Source organism: Hydra vulgaris, chromosome 11, assembly GCF_038396675.1.
Source record: "Hydra vulgaris chromosome 11, alternate assembly HydraT2T_AEP".
NCBI classification, from domain to species: Eukaryota; Metazoa; Cnidaria; class Hydrozoa; order Anthoathecata; family Hydridae; genus Hydra; species Hydra vulgaris.
This window is the reverse complement of record NC_088930.1, coordinates 51819042-51830000: the sequence shown is the minus strand read 5'-3', so window position 1 is coordinate 51830000 and position 10959 is coordinate 51819042. Positions and strand designations below refer to the sequence as shown.

At 30.5% G+C, this 10959-nt stretch overlaps 1 protein-coding gene across 1 annotated transcript; it reads right to left on the bottom strand.

Annotated features, from left to right (window-relative positions):
* Positions 1-973: 973 nt before the first annotated feature.
* Positions 974-2524, bottom strand: LOC136087123 (uncharacterized). Its single transcript, XM_065809629.1, has 2 exons — positions 2078-2524; positions 974-1960 (listed from the first exon to the last, which is right to left on the bottom strand). The coding sequence occupies exons 1-2, from the start codon at positions 2522-2524 to the stop codon at positions 974-976; spliced, it is 1434 nt and encodes a 477-aa protein (XP_065665701.1).
* Positions 2525-10959: the final 8435 nt, after the last annotated feature.

Below are 10959 nucleotides of genomic sequence, written 5' to 3'. Positions count from 1 at the left end.
AATTTTAAAGGTTAAGGTTAACCTTTAAAATTTTAAGGTTAATTTTAAAGGTTAAGGTTAACCTTTTAAATTTTAAGGTTAATTTTTACAGTTAACCTTAACCTTTAAAAGTTTAAGATTAATTTTAACAGTTAACCTTGACCCTTAAATTTGTTTATATTGTCACGGATTAATGCCCTTTTCTCAAAATATCTTCTTAGTTCCTAAGAATTTTAGGTTTAAAATTTTTATGCTCTTTATATAAATGTAAAAGCTTATTAATTACATTTAAAAGTTCATAACATGTAAAAGTGTAAAGGATATTGACTACATAGTAATTAGAGCATAATCTTATGGATAGTGCTCTAACTGCTAGGCATAAGCCCCATCGCCAAGCTTTTGTAAAGCTATTCGTCAAGGCTATCCTTTGTGATGGAGTTTTTTTTTTTTTTTTTTTGTTTTTTTTTTTTGTTTTTATAACATGTTTTATTTTATTGGATATCTTATCTTATTCATTCTCATTCTCTTCAAATCCAGGCCATGTGATATTGTTCATTTCTTTCATGTTCTCTTTCATGAAAACAAGCATTTCAATGTTGTCAATGCTAAGGCAAGTTCTTCGTTCTGTCAATATATTTCCAGCTGTTGAAAACACTCTTTCTGATGTAGAAGATGATGCTGGGATGCACAACATCTTCCTGGCTAGTCTGGTTAGATATGGAAATTTATTTTGCTGGTTATTCCAATATTGAAGGATATTTGAATCTTTGTGTACACAGCCTTCTTCAACATATAACGTTACTTCATTTTGTGCCTCCTTAAAAGAGTCATCTTTAGAATTTTGTCTTTTTTGCTGTTTCCCATAAAGTTTTTTATTTGCCTGTTCCCAAACATCTTCCTGTTCATCTTCTTCAGACTCCAGTAGTGTTGGTGAGGAGATTTCATTACTAGTAGGACTTTCTGAACCATCTTGCTTTTTCATATCAATTATGGCTTAGACAGCAGTTACTTTAATCAATTCATACTTCTTAGGATCTGCAAAATTGATAACAGAGCCCTTATAACGAGGATCAAGAAAATGACACATTACATATTCTGGTTTTTCAATACCAGAATTTGGAAATCGGGCATCTAATCCTTCAACAAGCTTCTCTGAAATCTCACTGACACAAGTAAGAGTACTGTGGTTACCAAAGAATACTAACTTTCTCCTAACATTGACTAGTTGCATAAACACCAAGTTCATAGTTGGTTCTTTGTCAGAACTAAGTGCTCTAGACATTTTTTCAAGAGGTTCAAGACAGTTCAAAACACCCTTCATGATAAGAATTTCATCCAGGCTTGGCAAGAAACCTTCAATGACTGTAGATGTTTCAGCCATTTTAGCAATGCAACCTTCAAGATCAATAATTGACTGCAACATCTTCAGATCTGAATTCCATCTTGTTGAAACATTCTGTACCAGTTTAGTTCGTGACTGCTTAAAATCAAGAGCTATTTTCCTCAAGATACTGGAATTTTCGGGAGAATGATTGAAGTGGCCAACCAATTTAGATAGTTTAGAAGAAAGTTCTTTCCAGGCAGGAACAGCTTTTAAAGCATCAGTGACAATCAAATGAATCTGATGATCAGCACACCACAAGTTGTCATTTATCGATGGTAATTGGCTAGCTTTGCCGAGGCGCATAGCTTTCAAAACATTAGTACCTCCATCTGTTGTTGCCCATGTGTGGGTTTTCTGTTCCAATTTCAATCCTTTGATCAATGAGTCAAGTTTTTCCAAGATTATTTCACCCGTGTGTTTTTCTCCGAAATAATCAAGTTTGACAAGAAGACGTTTAAGCTCAAACCGGTTATTGATAAAATGAAGAGTTAAAGATTGGAATGAAAGATTATTATACTGAGTAGTCCAGATGTCTGTTGTAAAAGCAGCACCATCAAGATAGGGCCTTTCATCATTCACAAAATTTGAGATGTGGTCCTGAACAAATTAATATAATTTTGGAATTCTTAAACGGGACAAGGAAGTTGATGAGATAGGGTTAAATTTTCCCTTTGTTGTCAGTGACAATATTGTCCGAAATCCTTCACTATCAACTATCTTAAATGACAACTGTTCCCTTATGATCCACTTAGTTATTTCTGTAACTATTTGCACATTTTCAGGATGGTCTTTGGGCCATTGACTTACAACACGAGCTGTTCTTGGTGTTTTTGGAGTTTTCTGAGTATTTGTTGATCGATGAGGTAATATTGATGATCCAGAAGTCATTACTAAACGAGCACGTTTACGACAATGAATGAAGTCTTCATCATTATCACTTTCACTATCATTGTGTCTCTTTGCTCCATTGGAATTTAACACTGCTTGAGAATCAGTTCTTTGCTCGAATTCAATTAAACTTTGAGGATGTCTCTTAAGATGATTCCCTATACCTGATGTTGAGCCATTCTTTGAAACAAGGATCGCGCCACACTCATTACACTTAGCATGAGAATCATCAGTTTTTGTAAAAAAGTCCCAAATCATTGATTTTTTTGGCATGATGATTGACGATGATGAAACTGAAAGTAATAAAAGAAATTAATAACTAGAAAGCAATTAAATAATATTTGCAAGTAAAAAAGATTATCTGTTTGACGGGAGGGGGGAGGAGTGGGGGGGCGGACTAGGTTGTAAATTCCCTATTTGTAGTTTCGTGAAACTGTTGACACAGTTTAAAAATTTTATATTCTGTATAAAAATATTTCAGCGCTATATTTTTAAAAATTTATAAAACTGTTACATGTTAATAATAGCTATTGCAAATAATCAAGAATATTATAAGTAACCAAAATACTTTTGGATCTCTGAAATATATGGTATATTTTCTAAATGAATTGAATTTGAAGTTTGTTGAAGTTGAATATACCGTAGATTTCCCTAATTCCGAACAGTCCCTAATTCCGAACAGCTTTAGTTCACTTATTTTTACATCTTTTATTTTTATAGAATTTTTAAATGGAAAACTGATTAATTAATTAGAAGACTAGGGTAATGAGAATATCAAAAAATATTTTCAAAATATATATTGATACCATTAAACTTTTTAATTGCAAGCAAAACACTTTTTAAAACCCTGAAAAACCAACAATATAAAACCGACTTAAAAAAAAAAAGACAATTTAAATTGCGTACCGTTCGATGTAGAATTTGATGGTGAATATTTATCTGAAAAAAAAAGTCAAAAATTAGCAATACTTTGTAAGATATCTTAAAAACAGTACATTTTCTGCATAATTAAAACGTTTCCCAAATTCCGAACAGATTATGGAATGCACTTTTTTTTGCAAAAGTTAGCGTTTTTACGCGCTAGTAATTAACAACAACATTTAACAATAGTACTTTAACGTCATTAACTTAGAAACTCACAAACGCTTTTAACCTTTTTAATAAAAAGTTTTTATTGAATTTCTAAACGCCTTGTTTGTCTTAACGTTTGTTAATGAAAAAATGTCAAAGTTTGAAAAAAATTAAGATCGCGAATGAAAAATTAAACTCTGTATTGAAGCTATCAATAATAATAAGATGTCATATTCAGAAGCCGCTTTATGTTATAACATTCCTAAAACGACTATTTTTTGCAGACTAAAAGGAATAAATGGAGCTGCTGGTGTTGGTAGGCCCAGAGCAATAAGCCAAGTAACGAAGAGGCTTATAGTTGAACTTGTACAGTTTATGAGTGACATTGGCTTCAGCCTAAAAAGAAATGATATTTTAACTATGGTCGAAAACTATTTGAAGGAATCTAAACAAAATTATTTATTCAAGAACGGTAAACCTACTTGAAATTGGTACGATAGTTTCATGAAAAAATATGCGAAAAATATCTGTGAAAGAAAACTAGATGAAAAAGAACCCAGAAAAGTTATTAAAGAAAAAAAAAAATTGGACTCAGTAATTCTCAAAGAACAAAAATTAAAAAAAAAAGAAGAAAAAAACCTTCTAAAACTTAAAAAACCCTGAAAACGGTCTCAGAAATATAACAAAACAACAAAGATGTCTACTAGTCAAAATATTGAGTGTCTTCCTGCCGCCGGCTGTAATCCCTACCATATCAATCGTCTTTGTATTTCTTGCGGAAGCCTTTGGGACGAAACTACAAGCAGCAAATGGGTTGCATGTGAAAAGTGTTCTAACTGGCCGTGTATTCCTTGTATTATCAATTATCACGAAACAATTGAATTCGTGTGCAAGGAGTGTGAATAACTTTTATTAGTTTTAATTTTTGTAGCTTGGCGCCTTAAAACAATATTTTTTGAATACAACAACTTTTTCATTATAGTTTTTTTAAGAACTATTAAATCTGTACAGCACAGCTAGGGTTGCCACCTCCAAATAAATAAGTATTCATTCGGAGATAGCAACCGTAGTTGTACTGTACAGATTTGATAATTTACAGATAATAGAAAAATATAGATGTATTGCTGCGATACTATTTAATTAAAACTAACTGTGATACTATTTAATGGCGAAGAATAATGGCGTGGTTATAATAATGAAAGGTTATAAAATAATAATTTTCAGTGAGCAAAATTAAGGGGTTACTGAACAATGTTTCAGTCTTTGAATTACTGCCATTTCAAAATACAACTGTCTAAAGGTTAAAATTGCATTGCTAAATGATAAAAAATCACTACAAGCTTCCTATTTGATTAATGGGGGAGCCTTCTTTAAGGCTGCAACCAACCTGATACTAATAACTGAGATTTCTTCTGACTAACGACGGTTAACTACTTGACTTTTTAAATTTCAAAATTAACAATATTTTTACAATAAATATACTTGTTGCTTAATATGGTTCGATTCAGTTTAGATTCCAGTTTATTTATTTAAAAAAATTAATATAAAATTCAAAAAGCAAGCGGAGTTATTCAACTTTAAGTACGATTTTGTTCGGAATTAGGGAAATCTACGGTATATATATGTAGAACTTTTCAACACAATTAGTAAACAAGCACTGATTGTAAAAGTGAAAAGAGAAAAACTCTCTCTTACAGATAATTAAATTAAATTCATTTAACTTCTCTCTTCTGGAAAGATGCCAAATTAAAAAAAAAAGGGAGGGGGGGTTAAACACCACCTCTGCATGAGACTTTGTCGTCTTTAAACTGCAACACTGTTTCTAGTTTATACAAAAAAAATTCATATTCGGTTAACCGTACAAAAAGTTATTTTGAATGGTTAACCGAATACTTCGGTTAATTTTCTAAGGTTAATTTTAAAGGTTAAGGTTAACCTTTAAAAATTCAAGGTTAATTTTAAAGGTTAAGGTTAACCTTTAAAAGTTCAAGGTTAATTTTAAGGGTTAAGGTTAACCTTTAAAATTATAAGGTTATTTTTAAGGGTTAAGGTTAACCTTTAAAAACTTAAGGTTAATTTTAAGTGTTAAGGTTAACCTTTAAAATTTTAAGGTTAATTTTAAGGGTTAAGGTTAACCTTTAAAATTTTAAGGTTAATTTTAAAGTTTAAGGTTAACCTATTAACCGTTTAACGGTTAACCTTCATGCTCGAAATAAAATCTGACTTTGAAAGTTAGTTTACTAATTTAAAAATATGTCTATAAGAATGAGATTCGAATAAGATTCGAAGTCGATAAGAATGTCGAATAAGATTCGAAGTCGATAAGAATGTCGAATAAGATTCGAATGTCGATAAGAATTCGAAGAATGAGATTCGAGGAACAAAACTACACAAACTAGACAAATAGAACAGTTACAGTTAAAAGATAAGACTTAATTAAATGATGGGTAACAAAAGAATGAACTTTAGCAGATGCCGCAAAAAAAACCAGCTCTTTTGAGTAGTGCCTGTTATAGTATTTATCGACAATAGAAAGAGAAGCAGCATAACGACATTGTGATAATCTTTAAAGATTGGCTGTAAGAGTAGGGTTAACTATGTTTATAATTCGCTTTTGCACCTTGTCTAAAAGAGAAAGGACATCATTGGAAGATCCTCCCCAAGTATGGCAACAGTATTCCATACATATGAGATTTATAGAGACAAAGATTAGTATCTGGAGTAAGATAGTGGCGAGCGCGATAAAGAGGTGCAACCTTAGCAGTTGCTAATTTTGCAATCGATTTGATATAAGGTATCCGAGAAAGATCGAAACTTAGATTTAATCCTAGAAGATGAAAGATTGATGACTCATTGAGTACATTACCCTTTATCTTCTAGGATGGAAGGATCATCTTTATCGAGTTCATAAATGCAGGAAGATCTAGATTATTTATAGATAATTAGATTGCGTTAATGATTAGCTGACTAAATTTAAGTTTTATCTAAAATAAAGTTTACCAGCCACTGAGAGCCTCATGCTGTAGCAGCAATAAGATCCTTTTGAAATGCCCCGCAAGCAATCAAAGAGTTTTGACTTTATATCAAGACAAGAATAAATGATAGTATCACCAGCGAACTGTCATTTTAGATGTGAAAGTTTCTGGGAGATCATTAATGTAAATTAAAAAGAGTTTAAGGACAAAGATAGAACCTTGAGGAACTCCTGAAGTTACAGGATATAAAGAAGAGTGATGTTTATGAGGATAACTTTTTTATTACGATCGGTAAGGAAGTGGTAAGGAAGGATTCAAAGACCTTAAAGATGTTACCTGATACACCGTAAGAGAGTTTATGGAAAAGACCAGCCTGCCAAACTTTATCAAAAGCTTTAGAAATGTTAAGAGCAATAGCCTCAGCCTCTCCAAATCTATCTAAAGCACGGTAAAACCTATCAGTAATTACCTTTAACTAATCAGCAGTAGAACAAGAAAATTGAAATTGATATTGGTTATCATAAAGAAAGTGATTAGGTTCTATATGACAGATTATGTATTTGTCAATTAAAGACTCAAAAACCTTTCTTATGATAGTAAGAAAAGAATTTTTGAAGATAGGGATAACAAATGCCACTTTCAAGCAAGCTGGAAAACAATACTCTTATAGGCACTTGTTAAACTATTTTGAAAGTATATACGACAGCTCCAGAGAACACTTGAGCAAAGCTATAACAGGTGTGTTGTCCGGACCACAAGCAGTAGAAAATTCTAAGCAGGAAATCACTTTAAATACATATGCTGGAGTGATACAAATGTTAGGCAATGGATTACCCTGTTTAGTTCAACCTGTTTGTTAGCTATATCAGGTACAACGCGTGTAGCGGATTCAAAAAATGATATTGATGAGAAGTTCGTAGCAAACAATTCAGCTTTGTCTTTAGGTGTAGTGAAAAAATCTAAACCATACAGTAAAGGTGAAATAACAGATTTGGCCTTGTTATAGATGCTGTTGAAGATTCTCCAGAAGTCATGAGAGCCTAATTTTTGCGATTAAATACGAGATTTTGTGACCTGAAAATAGCGGCCCTTGGCGTTAGAACAAAAACTTTTTATATTTTTTACTTTTTCAAGAGGTAGTAAATAGACATCATTTTTCTGGAGAACTGTTTTGCTTATTGATATAAAACTTACTGATATTGATTTTGGTTGGAAAATGCAGCAGCACAATGAGAGAAAGCTATAGAGAAAAGTGAGGCTTGATTTGGATTTGTCGATAAAGAGAAAGGGTTTGCTCAATTTGATCAGAAACAACATTGAAAAGAGTGCAGTCTTGAGATAAAGTAGAGCAATATAAAACAAATAGAAATGCAGTAAAGTAAAGTTGGGCTAATTGAATACACGTAAAAGAATAATATGTGGATTCAAACCTGGTTTCCCGACAAATAGGTAAATTCAAGAATGTGACTATTGGAGTCTTTACGAAGTAAAGGAAGAAGTAAGTCTGGTGAACTTTGCTAGAGAGTAGACTCAACAGAAGAAAAGTTACTTTGAAGATCACAAATATTGGTGAATGATAGATTTCTATAACTTGGTGATGACGATGGCTTTTTGTGTTTTATAGGTTTTTCTACTTTAGCCATTTTTAAATTTATTAAACAACTTGACTCAAACCACAATTAGAACACTAGTATCAAATCAGTACACTATTTAATAGTCCAAATCAGTATCACTATTTGATAGTTTAAATCAGTACACTATTTAATAGTCTAAATCAGTACACTATTTAATATTCTAAACAATTACCTTATTACTAATGATAAACAGGGACATCATCCATGTGGAACATGGCACAATTTGTACTATGATATTTTACAGCTGCTGATGGAGTCAGCCTCTCTGAGAGCTACCGCAGAGTTCGGGGAACCTGACCACCAGCCGGTCTTAGAATCATAAAACTGAATTTTAGAGTGGTATCGTGATAATGAGATATTAGAATGAGTTGCCTAGTCATAAAAACAAAGACGCAAACAAAATCTATGCATTGAGTCAAGAAGATCCAGCATTTAGCATCATTAACTGGAAACAATGTTTTACAAATACATCTACGCCACCCTAATAGATGAAGAAAGTGTACAAGACTGGTTAACTGATAAAATCTGTTTACTCCTTAAGTCTTTGCTTAGTAGGCCATCTGTAAAACAATAGCCAGATGCGTTTAACATCTGCCCAAGAGTAGTATTTTTATTGAGACACCATCTCTAGCTTTAACTCAATCAAGAGCCAGAAGGCAGGGGTGTTTTAATCGTAGTTTGCTTCTCTCAGTCTTTGCCTAAAAAAGCGTATCCTTTTTTATTATTATTATTACTATTATATATATTTGACTGTTTGACAATAATTATAATAACAAAATAAATTAATAAAAATTTACAGGAGCAAAAAGAATACTATAGTTGTCTAATCACTACGCCCCGTAATATATATCATTCATAGCATAGCTTGTAAAAACCGCGTAAAATAATACAAAACCTTTTAAAAATTAATTAAATTTTCTTGAAAATTTTTTTTTAAATAAAGAAAGAAAGAAAAAATAAATTAAAAAAATTCATTTTTTTTATGTATTTTCCTATTTCTTTCTTCTTTAAATTTCTTTTGTTAGATTGGGAATAATTAAGAAAAAATTTAAAACAAAAAAAAAATATAGATAAAAAAAATAAAAAGATAAAAAGTGAATGCACATACTTACATTTAAATACATGGCAAACAATTAGGGGTACTTTTTACATAAGATTTCAAGAATATATAGTATAAACTTTTTTACAACTTCGGTAATAAACAAATGATAAAGTTAAATCGTGTAAAAGTTTACAATAGATTTTTTTTTTTATGTGTGCATATATAAACTTAAAAAATATATTCATAATTATATAAATCAAATTATAAGAGTACTAGTATTTAACACCTTATAAGAAATTTAATTCATTGTCGTTTAATAGAATAATTTGCAACGTTTTGTTTTAAATTGGTTAAGCAAAGAGAGTGTTTTAAGATCATCATTTAAAAGTGTATTCCATAATTTAGGTTCTCGATTTGTGATAGAGTATTTAGTGGATGAATAATGGATGAATAGGTTGACTTTTTAGTGGATGTAATTGAGTATTTAGTGGATGAATATTGGATAAATAGGTTTTGGAATAACTAAAGTTATTTTTTAAGATTCTTGTGCTGTATATATGATTTATTTTTGTAAATATTGAGTAAAATATAGTCAGCGCCGTTTTTTAATCAAGTTTAAACATAAATATAAGAATTTGATAAAGATTTATTTTGAAAACATTTAATATATTGAGTTTACTAAGAAGTATTTTTGTATGGGAGAGTCGACCTTCATTTGTAATAATCCTAATAGCATGTTATTGTTTGCAGAGAAGTTTATTTATTTTTGTAAAGTTGGTGCTGCACCAAGCAATATTTGCATAGTTTAGATAACAATATATAAACGAAAAGTACATGTATTTTAAACAAGATTGCTTTAAAAACTGTTTAGCTTTATACAGTATAATAATATTTTTTGAAATTTTATTCTCAATTACATTTACATGTTCTCTCCAAATTCTCTGAATATTTTTATCTAGAATTATGCCCAAGAATTTTAACGATATTTCCCTGTTTATTAAACTATTATCAATAAAAAGAATATGGAATATTCAATGGAATATTTTTTTTAGAAGCATGATGCAGTAATGTGTATTTAGTTTTAATAATGTTAAGGGATAGTTTAGTGGATTTATACCGTTGGCTTAGTTTATCAAGTTCTTTGTTTACTGTTAAAAATAAAGTATTATTATCTTTATTGGAATAAAATAAGTTAGTATCATTGGCAAATAAAATTGAGTTAAGATAATAAAAAAAATATTTAAATCATTAATATAAACTAAAAACAAGGGGATCCTAGTGTTGAACCCTAGGGAACACCGCATGTGATAGTCATATTATCCACTTTTCACCTTCGTATGAAAAATATTGCTTCCTGTTTAACATGTAACTTTTAAACCAAGCCATGTTTGAATTTCTTATATCGTAGATTTCGAGTTTGGATAAAAGAATTAAATGATCAACTGTATCAAAGGCTTTCCTTAGATCTATAAAAACACCTAAAGTATACTTTTTTTCATTAAACCCTTTAAATATATCATGTACAAAATGTAAGATTGCGTGATCAGTAGAATGACCAGATTTTTGAAAAATGTGTAAGAATTGAGATCGGCCTATAATTACTAACGTTATAAGGATCGCCTGATTTTAAAATTGGAACAACTCTAACGATTTTTAGCTTTTCCAGAAAAACTCCCTCTTTTAAAGATAAATTAAATATATACAAGAGCAACTCCTATACTTTTTTTGGGCTTGACTAAAGAAACCACGAGTAATAGTTCTTCTTCTGTAAGTTTATTATTAGATATAGTATTAGTGTTATTAGAACCAAGAATGCATCAAAGTTGGTTTGTGATGATTTAATTTTTGATGCTAACGAAGGACCAACATTTTCAAAAAAATCATTAAGTGTTTCAGCCACTTATTGTTTCTTTATGACGTAGTTATTATTAAATTTGAGAAATTTTGGAGTAGTATTTCTGTCTGAATTATTTTTACCAATGACTT